Consider the following 22,101-nt stretch of genomic DNA (forward strand, 5'->3'; position numbering starts at 1 on the left):
CCGCTGGGGAGAGGAGACTTCGCAGCCTGGGCCGCGCGCGAAGGCAGCCCTCGCAACCAGCCCCCTCCCCTGGAGGAAACTTGACACTTGGGGCGGGGGTGGGGAGGAAGACGGAGCCTTCTCTCTGCTGGGCTGGGGAAACCCCAGGTTTCTATTCTCCGGGATGCTCCCCGGGCTTTGCGGCGTTTTAGGGACGAGTGGGACACAGGCGCGGAGCCCTGGGTAGCGGGCACTGGGACCACATAAGCATTTCCTCTCGAGGAGCCCCAAGGAGTCTGGGCCGAAAGGGCGGCTGGCAGGGAAAAGCTGCGGCGCGCTCCCGAGCCCCTTCGCGTTTCCACGGCTGCCTAGGTTCCCTCGATCTCTTTTCCGGCGCAGGTTCCAGGCCAGGCCGTTCTGCCGCCGGGAGGAGGCTCACCTTCCCTTTTCCGAGGAAGGGGCTCCCTCGGGGGTTGCGGGCGGCGCAGCGCGGCCGGGTTACCCTTATCAGAGATGTAAAAGGGGATTTTGGAAACCCGCTCCTCCCACCCGCACCCTCCGCCGCCTCGCTCCGCCGCCGCCTACAGGTGGAGAAGTCACCAGTGGGGAGGACGGCAGCGGAAGCTTCCAAGGCCGCCCCCTGCCTCCGAAATTCTTCACGACGCGAACCTTCGCCGCCAAGGGCCCTGGCGCCCTGGAATGCAGGGACTCAGCTGAGGCGCGGGAGCATCTCTGGCCCCGCCGGCGGGGGCTCACTCGCACCGGCTCTGGCCTCGCCTTGGACCCTCACCTTTCGGGACTGACCCAACCAAGTCTGAATTGGGCTGGAGGGTGGGGTAGCGCTGTTCCAGGACCAGGCTCACGGTGTCGCGATAGAGAGATGGTCAACTCCAGACCAGGACCGAAGGAAACTGGAGTCCCTCTTGGCTTCCTTTCCCCTTTCTCCGTGGCAGCTGCCAGGAGTGGAGATCGGAGGGGGGCGGTAGGGGGAGTGAGAAAATCAGAATTTGGGGGACGGTTGCGGGGAGGGCCGAGGGATCCCGTCTCTCGGGACAGCTGGACCCAGACCTCCTTCTTTCCTCTGGGGCATATCCCTTCTCTGGGGTACACTGAGTCCAAGGAGGAGGCCGAAGGCAGGGGAGAGGGCATTGTTTTCCGCTTTCCTTGGTTGGGAGAGCAGCTCGCTCTCCCCCTTATCCCCTGTGCCCCCCCCCCCATCTCCTTCTCCCCCCTCCAGTCTGGCTGAAGAGCGTTCTAAGGAAACCCGGGCTGCCCTTCCCCCTCTGGAAGTGGCTGGCCCCAAAGCGGGCCGTAAACTGATTATGAAACAGACGATGTTAATTCGGAGCCGCATTTCCCAGCTGGGCACTCGCGCGCGCGCTGCTCCCGGGGGCCTCGCCCCCCACCCCTTGCCCTCCCCCCCCCCCCCGCGTGCTGCCCCCACCCCCCACCCCGGCCACTCCGCCTCCTGCGCAGCCGCCGGCGGCGCGATCCTCTCGCCTTTGGCGCTCCTCTCGCCCATGGAATTAATTCCGGCTCCACTTGTTGCTCTGCCCAGGTCGGGGAGCGGACGAGGGTGGCAGCGGGTTCCTGAGTGAATTCCCGAGGAGGGACTCAGCGCAGCGCGAACTAGAGGGGAGCGAGGGGGTGCGGGACGTGAGCAAGCAGGAAGGAGGCAGCGCCTGGCACCGGGGTTCTGACTCAACAGCATTGAGACATGTTTGTAATCGCTGGCGTGCCCCGCGCGCAGGATCCCAGCGAAATCAGATTTCCTGGTGAGGTTGCGTGGGTGGATTAATTTGGAAAAAGAAACTGCCTATATCTTGCCATCAAAAAACTCACGGAGGAGAAGCGCAGTCAATCAGCAGTAAACTTAAGAGACCCCGGATGCTTCCGTTGTTTAAACTTGTATGCTTGAAAATTATCTGAGAGGCAATAAACATCTGCTCCTTTCTTCCCTCTCCAGAAGTCGATTGGAATATTAAGCCCAGGAGTTGCTTTGGGGACGGCTGGAAGGGCAATGTCTTCCAAGTTCTTCCTAATGGCTTTGGCCATATTTATCTCCTTCGCCCAGGTCGTAATAGAAGGCAATTCTTGGTGGTAAGTTTTTCTATGTGCATACTCTTTTATTTAAAGATTCGTTTGTATAATGCTGCAGTATTTAAAGCTGAGTCGTGAGTTTGGGTGCATTTATCTAATACATACATACATATATATATATATATATATATATATATATCTCTTATACAGGTATATATATATACATATATATGTATCTTTAAATCAAAACATTTTTTAATTTGCTAATGCTTTGAAGCTTATCCTTAGCTCCATAGGGAATCAGAACCTATAAATTCAGACCTTTTTCTATGAGGTCCTTGTTCAGAGGTATGCTTGTAGGACATCATGTAATAAAGGGGAACCGAAATTCACTTCTCTAATAATTGTAAGCCTATCTATAAAATTTACTTTTTGCCACCTCGAGGCAGTAAAAGTGAGTTCCAGCGTTTATTTTCTGTCACTTGAGGTTATTAACCTTCAGGGTCTGAGGTAGGCAGAGTTGTAGGAAGACAGCTAACCTCCAAGTGCGTATTTGGGGCTTGAAATTTGATCAAAAGGAGGTCAACTTGAAGTAGTCGAATGTCCCTAAACGAGGGTTTCTTGCCGGCAGGGGCCTTGAAGATAGACTGCAGTATATCCAGGGGATTATTTTTGACGGCGTTCTGGATACTTTTTCGCTGTAAATGAACAGCATTTTTCCGACTGTCAAACACGACTTCTGTTCACTGGATACCCTGTCTTGGGTCTTTCACAATCACATAAGGAGCCCTTTTAAAATGTCCGGAACGGGCGGAATTTTTCTTCGGTAGGACAAGTATTCTTCAGCACACTTGTCCTACTGTTCTTCCGTCAGTCAGAAGGAACTGCTGTCTTACCTCCCACCCGTGTCTAATTGTGTCTACTTTCGGCATTCATACATTTTTCCAGGCAGCTCGGTCCAGTTTGTGGGGCAAAGTGAGTCATTTTCTTTAATGTCAGAGGCCCGTACCCCGAACTGCCATTTCCCCCTTCTCTGGTGTGGATTTCAGAATTCTGTGAAATTCTGCTTCAGGTATATGGCGGCGAGGGGCAAGGAAGGGAGTGAAAACTCTAACGGGGGAGCCAGATGGCGGGATGGGGACTACACAATACCTCTGTTTTCTGAGTGGAGTTTAAACAGAGGAGTTTTATGAAGCCCTTCTCATTCATACTCTGTCATGAGGACAAGCAGGAGAGAAAAAGCATCTGTGTGCTTAAAACTATGTATTGCTGACATGTTTTCAGGGGGCCCACCTTGAGAGTTCACGTAAATCTTGAATGCACGTCTCCCCCCCTTTTTTAGGTCGCTAGGTATGAATAACCCTGTTCAGATGTCAGAAGTATATATCATAGGAGCACAGCCTCTGTGCAGCCAACTGGCAGGACTTTCTCAAGGACAGAAGAAACTATGCCACTTGTATCAGGACCACATGCAGTACATCGGAGAGGGCGCAAAGACAGGCATCAAAGAATGCCAGTATCAGTTCCGACACCGGAGGTGGAACTGCAGCACCGTGGATAACACCTCAGTCTTCGGCAGGGTCATGCAGATAGGTAGGAAACCATTTAATGTATTTTTAAATATGTAGAAACTTTTCTCCTAGGAGAAGTCTTTAGTGTTACTTACTTACAAGCTTGATACGGAGGGAGTCTTCCAGCAGGCTGGTGGCTTGGGAATTTTGTCATTATGGCTGTGTGCATGCCTGTCCCCACATCTAATTATAAGTTTTGGACTTGTTGACCCAAATCAGGAGATGGGGGAGGGCATCAAAGACACCTTCATTTTTCTGCACACTTAATTTTTCTAAAGAGCATTTTGTTTAAAATAGTAGTAGCAGAACACTTATTTTGGTCTCTCGAAAGATGAGGAGGAAAGCTGAGTCACTTTAAAGTGGCCCAAGCATCAGACTAAGAACTGTCATCTCTCAGAATGCTGGATGTGTTGGAAGTAAACAAGGTTTCAATTTTCCTAATATAGATATTTCCTAAGGCTATCAAGATATATATATATATGTTAAAGGCTTTATTTTTAGTCCCAGAAAGAAGTTTAATCAGATGTGATCCAATTTACATTTGCGATGTTGGCCATTGATTGATATAAAGGCACGTGCTTCAGATCTCAGCCTAGAAACTTTAAAAAGTTTTAACGTACGGCTCACGGTCCAATGCTTTATTTTTAAATGTGTTGTTGAACTTGCTATTCCATTCAGGCAGGAGGCGGCGTTAAAACTGGGCTAAAGGCAAAGAACTTGGCACATCAGTTTGCCTCTGGTTTGGTTGAATAGCATAGGCTACAGTCTGACAGATGTGGTCCTGTCTGTGTTTTCTAGTGAATATTTTCGGTCTCTTTTTACTTTTATGCAAACAAGCCTGTGTAATTAATATGACTGCAGTGACTGACTCCTAAAATAAGAAGCAATTTATCAAAGCAATTAACTATTTATACTGACTGAAGATAAAAAGTTGGCTTCATGTCCGTCATGGACGGATAAAACGCTTTTTTAAAAACCCTGAAAAGTGCATTCATTGAGAACAAAACAGAGTTGTCAGCGGATGTTTGAGCCAAGCGGCTTCATAAACTAAAATAATACAGGACTGGAAGCCGTTCCTCTAATTGAATGGGACAATGGTCTGCAGCCTCAGCCTGCAGAGTTTCATAGGGCTTTGTCCTTCCTGTTAATGATTAAAATGTGCTAATGTATGTACTGGGCTCTGACTCTGACTCTAGGAGTTAAGCTTCAGGAACACCGGAGTTTTCCCCGATTATGGGCTGCCTTATGTAGTTAACTGGCAGTGTAGTGAAGCTCGAATTCTGCTGCATTTTGATATTGTGAGTGACCCAAAAACTTTTTTTTTTTGGCTGTATCAGAATGGTGACCTGTCAGCTTTCCCCGTCACCTTTGCCTTATATGTTCCCCCTATCTGCCTTCCTCTCAAACTAAACTATGGGAGTGGCTTTTCACATGTATATGAGTTAGTGAAAAATCATACACCTCCGATGGCAGCAAGGAAGGAAGACAGCAGTTGGAACTGTTTTTCTGGGTAGTCACTGGAGCACAGCTTTAAGATCCTCTTCCTGCGTAGTCTGTTTTGGGCCAACATGTTCAGAATAAGCTATCATTTGCTAAGTGGATTTGAGTTCTGCTGAAGATTTATTTAAAATGTGGTCCAAGATTCAAAGAGCCTGCTTCCTCAGGGAACAAGCAGAACCCCTTGGTACAAAGGCCTGTATTTAATTGTCCCCTGGAAGTCGACTCTCTGGTCCTCAGCTGTGTGGCACTGTCTAGGTTGAATCGAACTGGGCGGGAGTGGAACCTTGTGGCGGCCATAGAGGAGGGAGCCCTCCTAGATCCTATTAGCAAGTCACGGAGGCCCTGGGAGCACCTTGCCCAAGGATCCTCAGGTGTCCAAGGTCTCAGAGCAGAAAGCTGCTGGGTGGCTTTCGGGTGAACGCAGACAGAGCCTTTCAAAAAAAAAGAGAGAGATGGAGAGAAGAAAAAGCAGAATAGATTTTTATGCAAGAGAAACATGGACCCCACACCAATAGTGGAAAAGTTACTTAGCTTTCACTTTTCTATTTAACGGTATGTTGGAAGAGAATGAGCTAAGGGAAAATTTAAAACACCTTTGATGCTAGGTGTGTGGGTGCCCCACTCCAGAGCACTTAGTACAGCAGGGACATGGAGGCCAGTTCTTGTCCCTGAGAATCTGACCCTGTGATGGGGCCAGTGTCTGACTCAGGCTGCCACCCCCAACCCCTTACCTCCTTTCTCAAGGCCAGTCCAGGCGCTGTACACCATCGCCTCATAAAGGGCCCACTCTTCATTGTGGAAACTTCCTCGTTTTTTCATCATGCTAGCCTTTCCTTCCAGCTTTTGTCTCTGTCTCATCTTTGTTTCCATGCTGTGAAAAGATGTATAAGAAAGGCGCCATTTTTAAGGAGGGTGAGACTAGGAGTAGATGCAGATTTCACAGGGCGGGAGCCGTAACTGGACCAGCAGCGTTCCATCCAGGATGACTGTATCCACAGGCTTTAGCCAAAGAGCACTTTCCAAGCTGACGTTTCCCTGCAATGACCAGTTAGCTTAGAGATTTCTACCAGGTTTGTATTCTGGGGCAAAAAAAGGATACGTTCAAGATAGACTTATGAAAATAGCAGCGTTATTGTGTTTTACGTAAAAGCCCTTTTGTGCTCTATCTATACAGGAGAGTGGTTTATTTTCTCTGTCTCCAGAGGATTGTTTTTCTCTCTCTTCCTCAGACTACCGCTTTACTCTACAAGTCTCCCGTCCAGGGACACAGCATTTTCTATATTATCAGCGTTAATCCTCAAATCACTCCCTAGAATCTGTCTGCTCTCCTCATTTCTCTCCACTCCCTTGCTGTTCTCCGCCTTGCCAATTCAGGCTAGGCAGATGTAACACCCCCCCCCCCACGCCGCCCCCCCCCCCCCAACAGGAACTTTCTGGATCCTCCTGTCAACCACCGGGACAGTCCTCAAGTTATTCATTTTTAAAATGTGGGAGGGAAGCTCTGGTAAATCAGAACCATCACTATTCCTGGAAGGGAGATCACAAATGGCTGTGGATTGAAGTGTGGAGCAGAAGTCCAAGAAAAGGGCAGCCTGGGGGACACTTGCCTGGGCAGAGCCGTCCTCCCGCACGATGGGCCTTCTGGTGGGGGCTGAGTCCTGTTGTCAGCTGTGCTTGTGCTCTCCCCCATTGTCCACCCCCCCCCCCCAAAAGAAAAAGATTGTTAGCAAGCTCTTTAAGTATAGGAGCAACCGTTTCCGGTCAAGAGATTCTAGTGCCAGAAGGGGCCCTTTTTTTCCCTAGGCATCTAGTTCAATACCCTTAATTTTATAGTTGAGGAAAATAAGGACCCCCCCTCATCTTGCCCCCGCTTCCACCCCTCCACCCCAGGTCCAGCTTCAGCTGGCCGGGTGTTAACCCTTTCTCTCTCATAGGACAATACTTTAAGTGACTTCTTGTTAGTTACATGTTAGAAATGCCTCCACATACAAGTGGAGATGGAGGTGGTCTATGGTTACCTCTTCTTTTGTCCTTACACATAGGGCTCCCATAGAACCGTTTGACAGGGAGCTGCTCTTTACACGTTTTAGGGAAGGAGAGAACTTCTTTCCTCTAGGCCTGTATATTCTTTACAAGTTTGGGGAAGAAGAACCTTTTTATTTTTGTTCCTCCTTTTTGCTGTTATCCTGACACTTGGAGTCAGAGGCTGCTGGGGAGCTGCAGAAGTGACACTAAGGAACTGTGGGCTGTTTTAAAAGTAGACACTCACTCACCTACGTGAGACGTGTCAGCCCGGTCAGCTTGGGGTTTGAGAAGAGGCGAGTTTCATTTAAAACTCTCTAGGGACCAGTTTAGAAACGTCCTCTGGGAAAGTCAGGAGCCTTGTTCTGAGACAGGCTAGATGCTGCGGATGGAGGATGGGAAAGACGGGTTGCAACCACCGAGGCCGCAGGGAGTGGGGCAGGGGCTGCTGCAGGAGCTCTAAGCCTCGCAGCTCCCATGCTCCTGCCCTGTAGGTAACTCAGAATGAAAATAATACCAAACATTAAACTAAGTGTAAGGAAGTCTACCCCAAGTCTACGTTTTCCCTCAGTGACTTCTTTCCTGGGCATTTTGGAAAATAAGTTTGGAATATTTTCATAAGAGGTGTAGAGAAAAATCAGGCCAGCACTGCTTAGAATCCTGCCTTGGGCTCTGAAGTGTCAGAGCAGAGGTACCAGGAATGCTACTCCTTTGTCATGTGTCGCTTCTACGTGTGTGGGGGGAATGTCTCCCGCCTTCCCCCTCGGGGGGGGGGGGGGGTGGTGGTGGTGGTGGTGGTGGGCGGAGGCTCAGGGCGTCCTCGTTCCCCAGCCAGGAGCGGGGGCTCGGCGGTGTGCCAGCCGGTCCCCCGCCACCCGCCCTCTGCGGCACTGCCCCGGCCGGGGCTGCGGAGCGCGGGGCGCCCACTCACCCGTCCTCGCCCGCAGGCAGCCGCGAGACGGCCTTCACGTACGCCGTGAGCGCCGCGGGGGTGGTCAACGCCATGAGCCGCGCCTGCCGCGAGGGCGAGCTGTCCACCTGTGGCTGCAGCCGCGCCGCGCGCCCCAAGGACCTGCCGCGGGACTGGCTGTGGGGCGGCTGCGGCGACAACATCGACTACGGCTACCGCTTCGCCAAGGAGTTCGTGGACGCGCGCGAGCGGGAGCGCATCCACGCCAAGGGCTCCTATGAGAGCGCGCGCATCCTCATGAACCTGCACAACAACGAGGCCGGCCGCAGGGTGAGCATCCCCGCCGCCGCGTCCCTCCTGGGGGCGGGCGGTGCTGTGCTCCACTCTCCGTTTCTCTCTCTGTCTCTGCGTCTGGGTCTCCCTCTCTTCTCGTCTCTGCCTCCCGTCCCAGCTTTGCCGGTCTCTCCCCGCCTCTCACTGCTGCTCTCTTTCCACTCTCCCCCCACCCCCTCCCCAAGCAGCTACACACAGGCCTCCCTGGAGAGGGGTGGACACCCCAGAAAGGCCTCCTGGAGGGGAAGCATCCCGCCTCGGCCCCCTCCAGCCAAGGTGCTCCTGACCTGGCCTGAGAAAGAGCTTTCTTTGCCTTTGTAATTGGTCCCACAGTAGGGCTGGCCAGGCCAGCTCACCAATAAAAATGTTCCTGACGTTCGCTGCCCTCCGCCCGGGATCAAGTTTGTGGCCGGGCTTAAATGGAGGACAGGGGAGTTACTTATGCCAGTAGGTGCCCAGCTCATAAGGCCCTCACCCAAGCTTCCAGGGTTACTTACCTTCCCCTCTGCTTTCTTCGTGCCCCTCCTCGTGTCATTAGATAGCAGGCATGATGGATTCGGGGTTTTTCAGATACACAAGTTCTACCAAAACGAGGAGCATTTTTATCAGACTGGAGTTTTATATAGGTCTGACCAACAGGCCCATCGAGGTGCTCTGGAGAGGGGAGAGCCACTCAGAGGTGTGCAGAGAGATGCTCTGGAGACGTGAGAGAGCGACTCAGAAGTGTGCAGAGAGATGCTCTGGAGAGGAACAGCCACTCAGAAGTGTGCAGAGAGATGCTCTGGAGAGGGGTGAGCCACGCAGAAGTGTGCACAGAGGGCTTCCCTGGAGGCGCAGTTGTTGAGAGTCCGCCTGCTGATGCAGGGGATGCGGGTTCGTGCCCTGGTCCGGGAAGATCCCACATGCCGCGGAGCGGCTGGGCCCGTGAGCCATGGCCGCTGAGCCTGCGCGTCTGGAGCCTGTGCTCCGCAACGGGAGAGGCCACAACAGTGAGAGGCCCGCTTAGCGCAAAAAAAGGAAAAAAAAAAAAAAAAAAGAAGGGTGTAGAGAGATGCTCTAGAGAGGGGAGAGCCACTCAGAAGTGTGCAGAGAGATGCTCTTGAGAGGAGAGAGACACTCAGAAGTGTGCAGAGAGGGCTTTGGAGAAGGGAGAGAGCAACTCAGAGGTGTGCAGCGAGATGTTCTGGAGAGGGGAGAGAGCCTCTGAGTTTGTGCAAATACGTGCTCTGTAGAGGAGACAGCCACTCAGACGTGTGCAGAGAGATGCTCTGGAGAGGGGAGAGCCACTCGGATGTGTGCAGGGACGTGCTCTGGAGACGGGAGAGAGCAACTCAGAGGTGCGCAGAGATGCTCTGTAGAGGGGACAGCCACTCAAAAGTGTGCAGGGAGATGCTCTGGGAAGGGAGAGAGCCACTGAGTAGTGTGCAAAGACGTGATCTGCAGAGGGCACAGACACTCAGCAGTGTGCAGAGAGATGCTCTGGAGACGGGAGAGAGCAACTCAGAGGTGCGCAGAGATGCTCTGTAGAGGGGACAGCCACTCAAAAGTGTGCAGAGAAATGCTCTGGAGAGGGGAGACCCACGAAGAAGTGTGCACAGAGGTTCTCTGGAGAGTGGAGAGACCCACTGAGTAGTGTTCAAAGACGTGCTCTGGAGAGAGGACACCCACTCAGAAGTGTGCAGAGAAGTGGTCTGGAGAAGGGAGAGAGCCACTCAGAAGTGTGCAGAGAGTTGCTCTTGAGAAGGAAGGGCCACTCAAAGTGTGCAGAGAGGTGCTCTGGAGAGGGGAGAGCCACTCAGAAGTGTGCAGAGAGATGATATGGAGAGGGGAGAGGCACTCAGAAGTGTGCAGAGAGAAGCTCAGGAGAGGGGAGAGAGCCACTCAGAGGTATGCAGAGAGATGCTGTGCAAAGGGGAGATAGCCTCTCCGAGGTGTGCAGAGAGATCCTCTGGAGAGGGGAGAGACAGTCAGAAGTGTGCAGAGATGTGCTCTGGAGAGGGGAGAGAGCCACTCCAAAGTGTGCACAGAGGTTCTCTGGAGAGTGGAGAGACCCACTGGGTAGTGTTCAAAGACGTGCTCTGGAGAGGGGAGAGCCATTCAGAAGTGTGCAGAGAGATGCTCTGGAGAGGGGAGAGAGCCACGCAGAGGTGTGCAGAGAGGTGCTCTGGAGAGGGGAGACAGCCACTGAGAAGTGTGCAGAGAGGTGCTCTGGAGAGGGGAGAGAGCCCCTCAGAAGTGTCCGGAGAGATGCTCTGGAGAGGGGAGAGAGCCACTCAGAAGTGTGCAGAGAGATGCGCTGGAGAGGGGAGAGAGCCACTCCAAAGTGTGCACAGAGGTTCTCTGGAGAGTGGAGAGAGCCACTGAGTAGTGTGCAAAGATGTGCTGTGGAGAGAGGACAGCCACTCAGAAGTGTGCAGAGAGATTCTCGGGAGAGGGGACAGCCACTCAGAAGTGTGCAGCGAAATGCCCTTAAGAGGGGAGAGCCACTCAGAAGTGTGCAGAGAGGTGCTCTGGAGAGGGGACCACCACTCAGAAGTGTGCAGCGAAATGCCCTTAAGAGGGGAGAGCCACTCAGAAGTGTGCAGAGAGATGCTCTGGAGAGGGGAGAGAGCCACTCAGAGGTGTGCAGAGAGATGCTCTGCATAGGGGAGATAGCCTCTCCGAGGTGTGAAGGGAGATCCTCTGGAGAGGGGAGATCCACGAACACTTGTGTAGAGAGATGCTCTGGAGAGGGGAGAGCCAGTTAGAAGTGTGCAGAGAGGCGCTCTCGAGAGGGGACAACCACTCAGAAGTGTGCAGAGAGATGCCGTGGAGAGGGGAGACCCACTCAGAAGTGTGCAGAGAGATGCTCTGGAGAGGGGAGAGAGCCACTCCAAAGTGTGCACAGAGGTTTTCTGGAGAGTGAGAGACCCACTGGGTACTGTGCAAAGACGTGCTGTGGAGAGAGGACAGCCACTCAGAAGTGTGCAGAGTGATGCTCTGGAGAGGGGAGAGAGCCCCTCAGAAGTGTCAGGAGAGATGCTCTGGAGAGGGGAGAGAGCCACTCAGAGGTGTGCAGAGAGATGCTCTGGAGAGGGGAGACAGCCACTCAGAAGTGTGGAGAGAGGAGCTCTGGAGAGGGAGAGAGCCCCTCAGAAGTGTCCGGAGAGATGCTCTGGAGAGGGGAGAGAGCCACTCAGAAGTGTGTAGAGAGATGCTGTGCAGAGGGGAGAGGCACTAGGAAGTGTGCAGAGAGAGTCCCTGGAGAAGGGAGAGAGCCACTCAGAAGTGTGCATAGAGATGCTCTGGAGATGGGAGAGAGTCACTCAGAAGTGTGCGGACAGGTGCTCTGGAGAGGGGTGAGGTACTCAGAAGTGTGCAGAGACATTCTCTGGGGAGGGGAGAGCCACTCAGAAGTGTGCAGAGAGTTGCCCTTGATAGAGGAGAGCCACTCAGAAGTGTGCAGAGAGATGCTCCGGAAAGGGGAGAGAACCACTCAGACGTGTGCAGAGAGGTGCTCTGTAGAGGGGAGACAGCCACTCAGAGGTGTGCAGAGAGACTTTCTGGAGAGGGGAGAGAGCCACTGAGTAGTGTGCAAAGATGAGCTCTGGAGAAGGGACAGCCACTCAGAAGTGTGCAGAGAGATGCTCTGGAAGGAGGAGAGGGCCACTGAGAAGTGTGCAGAGTGGTGGTCTGGAGGGGTGACAGAGCCACTGAGTAGTGTGCAAAGACGTGCTCTGGATACGTGACAGCCACTCAGAAGTGTGCACAGAGATGCTCTGGAGACGGGTGAGCCACTCGACCTGTGCAGAGCGATGATCTGGAGAGGGGAGAGCCACTCAGAAGTGAACAGAGACATGCTGTTGAGAGGGAAGCGCCACTCAGAATTGTGCGGACAGGTGCTCTGGTGAGTGGAGAGAGCCACTCAGAAGTGTGTAGAGAGGTGCTCTGGAGAGGGGACCGCCACTCAGAAGTGTGCAGCGAAATGCCCTTAAGAGGGGAGAGCCACTCAGAAGTGTGCAGAGATATGCTCTGGAGAGGGGAGAGAACCACTGAATAATGTGCAAAGACGTGCTCTGGAGAGAGGACAGGCACTCCTATGTGTGCAGAGAGATGCTCTGGAGAGGGGAGAGAGCCACTCAGAGGTGTGCAGAGAGATGCTCTGCATAGGGGAGATAGCCTCTCCGAGGTGTGAAGGGAGATCCTCTGGAGAGGGGAAAGCCACGAACAAGTGTGTAGAGAGATGCTCTGGAGAGGGGAGAGCCAGTTAGAAGTGTGCAGAAAGGTGCTCTGGAGACAGAGACAGCCACTCAGAAGTGTGCAGAGAAATGCTCTGGAGAGGGGAGACAGCCACTCCAAAGTGTGCACAGAGGTTCTCTGGAGAGTGGAGAGACCCACTGGGTACTGTGCAAAGACGTGCTGTGGAGAGAGGACAGCCACTCAGAAGTGTGCAGAGAGTTGCTCTGGAAAGGGGAGAGAGCCCCTCAGAAGTGTCCGGAGAGATGCTCTGGAAAGGGGAGAGAGCCACTCAGAGGTGTGCAGAGAGATGCTCTGGAAAGGGGAGAGAGCCACTCAAAAGTGTGGAGAGAGGTGCTCTGGAGAGGGAGAGAGCCCCTCAGAAGTGTCCGGAGAGATGATCTGGAAAGGGGAGAGAGCCACTCAGAAGTGTGCAGAGAGATGCGCTGGAGAGGGTACAGCCACTCAGAAGTGTGCAGAGAAATGCTCTTAAGAGGGGAGAGCCACTCGGAAGTGTGTAGAGAGATGCTGTGCAGAGGGGAGAGGCACTAGGAAGTGTGCATAGAGATGCTCTGGAGATGGGAGAGAGCTACTCAGAAGTGTGCGGACAGGTGCTCTGGAGAGGGGTGAGGTACTCAGAAGTGTGCAGAGAGTTGCCCTTGAGAGAGGAGAGCCACTCAGAAGTGTGCAGAGAGATGCTCTGGAAAGGGGAGAGAACCACTCAGACGTGTGCAGAGAGGTGCTCTGTAGAGGCGAGACAGCCACTCAGAGGTGTGCAGAGAGACTTTCTGGAGAGGCGAGAGAGCCACTGAGTAGTGTGCAAAGACGAGCTCTGGAGAAGGGACAGCCACTCAGAAGTGTGCAGAGAGATGCTCTGGAAGGAGGAGAGGGCCACTGAGAAGGGTGCAGAGAGGTGGTCTGGAGGGGTGACAGAGCCACTGAGTAGTGTGCAAAGTCCTGCTCTGGAGAGGTGACAGCCACTCAGAAGTGTGCACAGAGATGCTCTGGAGACGGGTGAGCCACTCGACCTGTGCAGAGCGATGATCTGAAGAGGGGAGAGCCACTCAGAAGTGAACAGAGACATGCTGTTGAGAGGAGAGTGCCCCTCAGAAGTGTGCAGAGAGGTGCTCTGGTGAGTGGAGAGAGCCACTCAGAAGTGTGCAGAGATATGCTCTGGAGATGGGAGAGGTCGACACAGAAGTGTGCAGAGAGATGCTCTGGAGAGGGGTGAGCCACTCAGAATTGTGCAGAGCGGGCTTCCCTGGTGGCGCAGTGGTTGAGAGTCCGCCTGCCGATGTAGGGGACACGGGTTCGTGCCCCGGTCTGGGAAGATTCCACATGCCGTGGAGCGGCTGGGCCCGTGAGCCATGGCCGCTGAGCCTGCACGTCCTGAGTCTGTGCTCCACAACGGGAGAAGCCGCAATAGTGAGAGGCCCGCGTACCACAAAAAAACAAAACAACAAAAAACAAAACGAAAGCAACCGCAAAAAAAAAATGAAGTGTGGACAGAGATGCTCTGGAGAGGGGAGAGAGCCACTCAGAGGTGCAGAGAGAGATGCTCTGGAGAGGGAGAGAGCCACTCAGAGGTGTGCAGAGAGATGCTCTGGAGACGGGAGAGAGCCACTCAGAGGTGTGCAGAGAGGGCTTCCCTGGTGGCACAGTGGTTTAGAGTCCGCCTGCCGATGCAGGGGACACGGGTTTGTGCCCCGGTCCGGGAAGATCCCACATGCCGCAGAGCGGCTGGGCCCATGAGCCATGGCCGCTGAGCCTGCGCGTCCGGAGACTGTGCTCCGCAACGGGAGAGGCCGCAACAGTGAGAGGCCCGCGTACCGCAAAAAAAACAAAACAAAACAAAACACAAAACAAAAACAGCACCAAAAAAATGAAGTGTGGACAGAGATGCTCTGGAGAGGGGAGAGCGCCACTCAGAAGTGTGCAGAGAGATGTGCTGGAGAGGGGAGCGCCACTCAGAAGTGTGCAGAGAGATGCTCTGGAGAGGGGTGAGCTACTCAGAAGTGTGCAGAGATGGCTCACCTGGTGGCGCAGTGGTGGAGAGTCTGTCTTCCCATGCAGGGGACACGGGTTCGTGCCCAGGTCCGGGAAGATCCCCCGTGCCGCGGTGTGCCTGGGCCCGTGAGCCATGGCCGCTGAGCCTTTGCATCCAGAGCCCGTGCTCCGCAACGGGAGAGGCCACAACAGTGAGAGGCCCACGTAGCACAAAAAAAGAAAAAAAATAAGTGTGCAGAGAGATGCTCTGGAGAGGGCAGTGCCACTCAGAATTGTGCAGAGAGATGCTCTGGAAAGGTGAGAGAGCCACTCAGAAATTTGCAGAGAGGTGCTCTGGAGAGGGGAGAGAGCCACTGGGTAGTGTGCAAAGACGTGCTCTGGAGAGGGGACAGCCACTCAGAAGTGTGCAGAGAGAGAGATGCTCTGGAAAGGTGAGAGAGCCACTCAGAAATTTGCAGAGAGGTGCTCTGGAGAGGGGAGAGAGCCACTGGGTAGTGTGCAAAGACGTGCTCTGGAGAGGGGACAGCCACTCAGAAGTGTGCAGAGTGATGCTCTGGAAAGGTGAGAGAGCCACTCAGAAATTTGCAGAGAGATGCTCTGGAGAGGGGAGAGAGCCACTCAGTAGTGTGCAGAGAGGAAATCCTTGCCAGGTAGCCCCAGTCTCCCGGTTTCATTCTTTCCTTCCCCTGATGCGGATGTGAAAGGCTCGCCCACAATCGTTAAAAAAGACCCTTTTTTCCTGTGGTTAAACACATGGCACTTTATGGCTGCTTTATAATGAAGGGGTGAAAACTTTTCCTAACTTTGGCAGCACTGAAAACCAGAGCCATTATTTTTTCACAGAACCCAAGGTAAATGCCAGGAACTTTCTGGTCAGAGATTTCAGTCTTCTGTATTTTGGGGTGAGGAAAAGGGACGATAATCACAGAGTGAAGCTAGAGGCCTGGAAGGAGCCTTTGGGCCCCTCATCCACACCCCCTCATTTTAAAGACTGGGAAACTGAGGCTGGAGAACCACTTCAAGCCCGTGGGGAGAATTAGTGGATTGACCTGTAAGCCCAGGCGCTTTTTTTTTTTTAATGAAACTAATGCGTCACAGCTCGAGGGTAAAGGGCCATAGTTGTGGGGATTAAAGACATCTAGGTTAAAATCCCTTTCTGTCTGTTTGTTTCTGAGCCTCCGTTTCCCCATTTGCACATCTGTTAAATGGGCGTTAGCTATCCCTTGGGGTTGCTGTAGGACTCACTGGCATCACATAGTAGATTGTACCTTATTACCAATACTTCACCGTTTCTGACATCCAATTTCATAAGGTTCAATTGAAGGGCTGAGGTAAGTGCTTGATAAATGATAGCTTAGTTACTGGAAGCAAAGGACTTAGGGAAGCCAAAGATTATCTAGATCATTCCAGCTAACCTATTTCTTCTCAAATTTGATCTTAACTATTTGGGGGGGGCGGTTCTCAGGGAAAGACTAAACTGGAGAATTTCACCTGTGGTGCCTTGAGGGGTCAGGTGGTTGCTCCCGGTGAGTGCGGCCCCTCCTTTCCGAGGCCGCCCGTTGCCGTGGTGCTGGCAGTGTGCGTGGACTCACCCCTCACGGCAGCCGACCCGCGCCATGGAGTGGGCATGCCAGTCCCGCTCTCTCCGGGACCCTAGGACTTTGGTCTTGCCCTCATCAGGGACACATCACCTTACGCTGCATGCCGGGTGCCCAGCATCTCAGACCAGAAACGCTTCCAGGACAGGTATGGCTGACCCTTCTGCGCCCCACTGTGCCCCTGTTTGGTGCTTTCATCCATCTTTGTGGATTTCTTCGGCTTCCCTCATGGAGAGAAATCCTTAGGGGCTTATAGCAACCAAGAAGAGAAGGTCAAGGGATTTCCAGGTGGAGAGAGGGGATTTTGGAGAGTGGGAAAAGCCCCTTCAATAGAACTTCATTTAACATTTGGATTTTTAAGTAGGGGGAGTGTTTTTGGAAATTTTGTAATTGGAGCAATGACCTGTGCCTGGATTCTGGTGGGTGAGATTACTGGGAAGACAGTTTTTCTGTGGGGTAGCGGGGCTGGGAGGAGGAAAGTGAGACGCCGCGCCAGGAGGTCACATTAGAGTCTCCCTGGGACACTAGCTTTTGATTTTCCTCAAAGGGCAGCGAAGCTTACAAAGAAGGGTTTGCAAAACCCTTCTGCAGACTAGCTGCGGGACTGAAACACTTCATATCAAGGGAGTACACTTCCGCTCCCCTTGTAGGAAAGCCCCTTATGCATCCCTGGAGGGAGAAGGTAGCTGTTCTGGGCGAAGCAGCCTTCTAACTCACTCTGGCCCTCCAGGTTCCTGACAGGCGCTGTGCAGCGTGCCAGCGGCACGCTGGCTCTGGAGGGTCACTGGCACAGGAACTGTGGGCAGTCGGCACTATAAATAGGCAGCCGCCACCTCCCAGACTGCTGGGCACACAGCACCGTGAGGCCAGACCCATAGGTGCTGCTACTGCGAGGCCAGGGTGACTGGGCAAGGGCCCAGGACCAGCGTCCAGACGGTCACCCTGCAGACCAGGTTTACTGATTGCATCCTGCCTGCTAAGTACTTTCATGCATCTCCTGATCTTATCCTTGCAACCGTGCTGTGAGGTTGCAACCATCACAGTGCCCTTCCCAAATTGAAAACGGAGGCTCAGAATGGTGAAGCCTGGTGCCTAAATTCAGGGACAGATTAGGACAGAACCCAGGTCCGCCTGGGTCCAAGATGAATGCTTTTCTCCTAGGCAGGGGCGGATAGAGAGTAGGGGGTGTGCGAGAAGCACGAGTGAGGGTACCTGAGGTCCACACCCGGTTCTCCCACATTCTAGCTGTGCGACCTGTGCGGGCCACTTACCCTCTATCTCCGTCACTGCCATCATCTAATCCAGGCCACGTTACAACCTCGCTGGGGGCATTAAGTGAGATGAAGAGTGTAAAGGCTTTTACGATAGTGCCTGCCACACAGCAGTAGTGATAGTAAGAGTGAGGAAAGATTTGAACCCTGATCCTACCTGGGCTGGACACCTGCCCAGCCCTGCCACTTACCAGCTGGGTGCCCAGGGCCAAGTCATGAGCATGAGCTTGGAGCCCACCTGCCTGGGTTCAAATCCTGCCCCCCGCCCCCGCTCCTTCCCAGTGGTTGGGTCAGTAACTCACCTTGCTGGGTCTCGCTTCCCTCCTCTGTGAGATGCAGATGATAGAGCTCTTCCCTCGTGGGCTGGTGGTGAGGATGAATCCAGGTGACGCAGGTGAGGAACTGATAGCAGCTCTGGGCTGAGTGTTCAAGACGTATGAGTTGCTGCCAATGTTCTTCCCTGCAAAAAAAAAAAAAAAGAGACAAATGGAACCAATTTTTTTCCCCGCTCCCATTCAAACACTGTGGTTGTTTATTATGACGATGTGTAATAATGAGGGGCTAAGAGGCTATTTATTTTGCAGACTTTTTAAAGAAGGCAACACAAGGCTCCTGGTCATGGAGGACAGGGGGAAGTAGCCCAGGCCCAGGTTGAGCTGGTGACCAGGGCTCCACCCAGCCGGGGAGCTCGGTCACCCGACCCCCGCCCGAGTCTGGGCTCCCGGGTGAGTTCGCCCGCTGACTGTCCCCTTCTCCCCACAGACGGTGTACAACCTGGCGGACGTGGCCTGCAAGTGCCACGGGGTGTCAGGCTCGTGCAGCCTCAAGACGTGCTGGCTGCAGTTGGCCGACTTCCGCAAGGTGGGCGACGCCCTGAAGGAGAAGTACGACAGCGCAGCGGCCATGCGGCTCAACAGCCGGGGCAAGCTGGTGCAGGTCAACAGCCGCTTCAACTCGCCCACCACGCAGGACCTGGTCTACATCGACCCCAGCCCCGACTACTGCGTGCGCAACGAGAGCACCGGCTCGCTGGGCACACAGGGCCGCCTGTGCAACAAGACGTCCGAGGGCATGGACGGCTGCGAGCTCATGTGCTGCGGCCGTGGCTACGACCAGTTTAAGACGGTGCAGACCGAGCGCTGCCACTGCAAGTTCCACTGGTGCTGCTACGTCAAGTGCAAGAAGTGCACGGAGATCGTGGACCAGTTCGTGTGCAAGTAGTGGGCACCCCGCCGCCCGCCTGTCACCCAGCCCCACTCCCAGGACCCACTTATTTATAGAAAGTACAGTGATTCTGTTGTTGTTGTTGTCTTTAATACTGTTTATTTTTTGTCCCCAAGAATTGCAACCGGAACCATTTTTTTTTTTCTGTTCCCATCTGAGAACTCTGTGGTTTATTATTAATATTATAATTATTATTTGGCAAAAAGGGGGGGGTGGGAACCAAGAAAATATTTATTTTGTGGATCATTGAAAAGTAAGACAAGACTTCTTTTGCTGGTATATAGGATGAGGGGGGAATAACGCACACCTTAAGTTAGATGTGTGCACATCTGGAAGGTCAAGGAAACACTGTTTTCTTTGTCTCAACTATGGGGTCATATGGGACAGGTAGCGTCCAGCTGCAAGAGGGTGGTACAGATCTATGCGTGACTTAGCTCCTGTGACTAAAAGGAATTCGGTGCTCTGGTGAAAGTTGAAAGGTCTTGAGAAAAAAAACAAAACAATGAGACCCACACACCCCCCCGCCCCTTCCCCAGGGGCTGCCAGCCTGAAACATTTCCAAAATGGTATTTAAAGTCTGAGAGGAAAAATCTCATATCCCTTAAAGAAAAAGGTTTATCACGTGTCGCACTGTTCTCAAACATTCCATCTACAGATGGTCCATTCTACTAGCTACTGAAACTTGGGGAGCAGGGAGGGAAGCCCCAGAAATTAAAAAAAAAAGAGAAAACTTAACAACTCCTTATATTAAGTCAGTGATTTGACGCTGTTGTGGGAATTAGGTTATCCACTTGGAAAAGGATCCCCGAGCGATTCTGGGTACTAGACTTTTTGTTTGGAGAAGGGCAAGGGAGGTTGACTTGACTGTAAAGGAAAATATACTGTAATTTTCTTAGGGATACTTGGTTAATAAATGATAACAATGAAAATAATAAATGAATTCCATTCACAGATCCTCAGCCCGAGCTACAAGGTAATTGCGTGCAGTTCAGCACTGCACCAGAGCAGAAAACCTATTTGAGGGGGAAACGTGACATCCGCCCTCCCTACTTGACCCCGCGCCCTACCCGATTCCTCCATGCCTTGCTGCGCTGTGACGCCGGCCACGTTTCCAAACGGCAGCTCCACTGCGTCCCCTCTGATAGTAGCACAGGAAATGAAACATAGGAGCTCCGCTTGGGAAACAGTTTGCTACTTAGGGATTTTGGTTTTCCCCTATAACTTTTACTCTGAGGAGCAGGAGTTTTCTATGTTTTAATGACATTACTTGGCGAATGGACTTCACAGAGGTGTGGCAGCGTCTCCCTGTTATGATCCTGTGTTTAGACTCTCCACTCACGCTTTCCTATTACCCTGCAGGTGTACCCCAGAACTGTTCCTAGAGGACTTGAACAGTTGCATTTATAAGGGGGGGAATGTGGTTTAATGGTGCCTGATATCTCAGTCTCTTGTATATAACATACATATATATATATATATATATATATATACATATATATATATAAATATAGATATAATTATATCTCAGTGCAGCCAGTGATTTAGATTTACAGTTTACTCGGGTCTAGAGCCTTGTCGTCCTCCATTGCAATCCAATTGGGATTTTTCCAGACGGTTTCTGAGTTGAGCTGGGGCTGTGGCCTCCATGCCATCACGCCCTGAGCATCACGGAGCAGCCTTGTTTCTGAGGAATCCGGAAGGTCTTATACTCATGTGCATTGTTGGTTTGAAGATTTCTTTTATCTTCCCCGCCCCATCCTCCTTTTCTGTACCCTTTCTGGAGAGGGCATTACTTATTCATCACAGACGTGGGAATGAAGAGATAATTCAACACTCGGAAGCATTGTCGGCATTTCTCTTTCCTTCATGCGTTTTGCAGAGTGGAAACTGGTGCCCATTAGACCTGATAGTACCTATTTGAGTCCCTGAGGAAAATCCAGCTCACAACATGTATGGCTAGTTTAAAAAGTTTTTTAAACCAGGACACCTCTTTGCAAAGAGTACCATCAACTGTGTTCTTATCTCAGACTTCTGTTGCTTTAAAAGTTGGGAAAGGTACACATCTCCTGCAGCCCTCGTGGGAACGGGTGGCCCTCAGATCACCTCAGCCACCTGTGGCTCTTGTTGCACAAGGATGTTCACTCCCCTGCAGTTGCAGTGAATTGCAAGCAAAAGATCTTGAAAGTAAGAAGCACTAATTAGTTTAAAATGTCACTTTTTTGGTTTTTATTATACAAAAACCATGAAGTAAGTTCTTTTTATTTGCTAAACCAGATTTTGTTCCTTTTTAGTGATTCCTGTTTATGAAGAGAGTTGAGTTTAACAATCCTAGTTTTTAAAGGAAACTATTTAATGTAAAATATTCTACTTGTCATTCAGATATTATGTATATCTTCTATGGCCTTTATTCTATACTTTTCATGTACATATTTCTGTCTCGTGCGATTTGTATATTTCACTGGTTCAGAAAACAAACAAACATCGAAAGGCTTATGCCAAATGGAAGATAGAATATAAAATAAAACGTTACTTGGATATTGGTAAGTGGTTTCAATTGTCCTTCAGATACTTCATGTGGAGAGTTTTTGAGAAAACATGAGGGATAGTTTAGGGGTGACTACATGTCAGAATAACAGAAGAGTGGAGAATTTTACCAAAACCAAACTATTGGGAGCTTCAAAAGATTTCTATATGTAACGGAACAAAAGGGGAATTCTCTTTTCCTATATATGTTCCTCAAAAAAAGAAATCAAGCAGATGGCTTAAAGCTGGTTATAGGATTGCTCACATTCTTCGAGCATTAGGCATGTAACTTAATTGTTTTAGAGCTTGTTGGTGTTGTAACATCTCAGAGCTAAGAACTGAAAAGGCACATGCTTTTATCCATGACCAGAATTTTAGTCCAAAAAAAAGTGTATTTGTGTTCACCACTGCAGCTAGCGTGCTGCTCTAGTTCGAAGTTACTGTGTGGATGGAGTGTCTCTTTGCCCCTTGGAAAGCAGGTTTATGAAAAGCAAGCCTCAGTCTGCAGAGAATGAAGGAAACTGAAGGTTCGTTGTGTTAAGTGCAATTAATACAAGCCCTGTGCTTCTTGAAAACGCGCAGCGAAGCCTGGCCCGCGACGCACAGATTGATACGTTAGCCCTTTGCTTTTTTTCTTTCCGGATAACCTTGTAACATATTGAAACCTTTTAAGGATGCCAAGAATGCATTATTCCACAAAAAAACAGTAGACCAACATATAGAGTGTTTAAAATAGCATTTCTGGGCAAATTCAAACGCTTGTGGTTCTAGGACTCACATCTGTTTCAGTTTTTCCTCAGTTGTATATTGACCAGTGTTCTTTATTGCAAAAACATATACGCGATTTAGGAGCGTCAGCATATTTTTTTTCCTTCTCATCCTGGAGTGCATTCAAGAGCTTCCCAATC

General features: G+C 51.6%; 1 protein-coding gene across 1 annotated transcript; it reads left to right on the forward strand.

Moving 5' to 3' along the window:
• Positions 1-1,301: 1,301 nt before the first annotated feature.
• On the forward strand, positions 1,302-18,667 carry WNT5A (Wnt family member 5A; the record flags this gene model as incomplete). Its single annotated transcript, XM_082848104.1, is given in 7 exon segments — positions 1,302-1,397; positions 1,399-1,485; positions 1,487-1,537; positions 1,946-2,079; positions 3,362-3,612; positions 8,060-8,352; positions 18,209-18,667. Coding segments are annotated over 7 exon segments (1,371 nt in total).
• Between the last annotated feature and the right edge of the window lie 3,434 nt (positions 18,668-22,101).

This window comes from Leucopleurus acutus (genome assembly GCF_964270905.1).
Source record: "Leucopleurus acutus genome assembly, chromosome: 10".
NCBI lineage: Eukaryota > Metazoa > Chordata > Mammalia > Artiodactyla > Delphinidae > Leucopleurus > Leucopleurus acutus.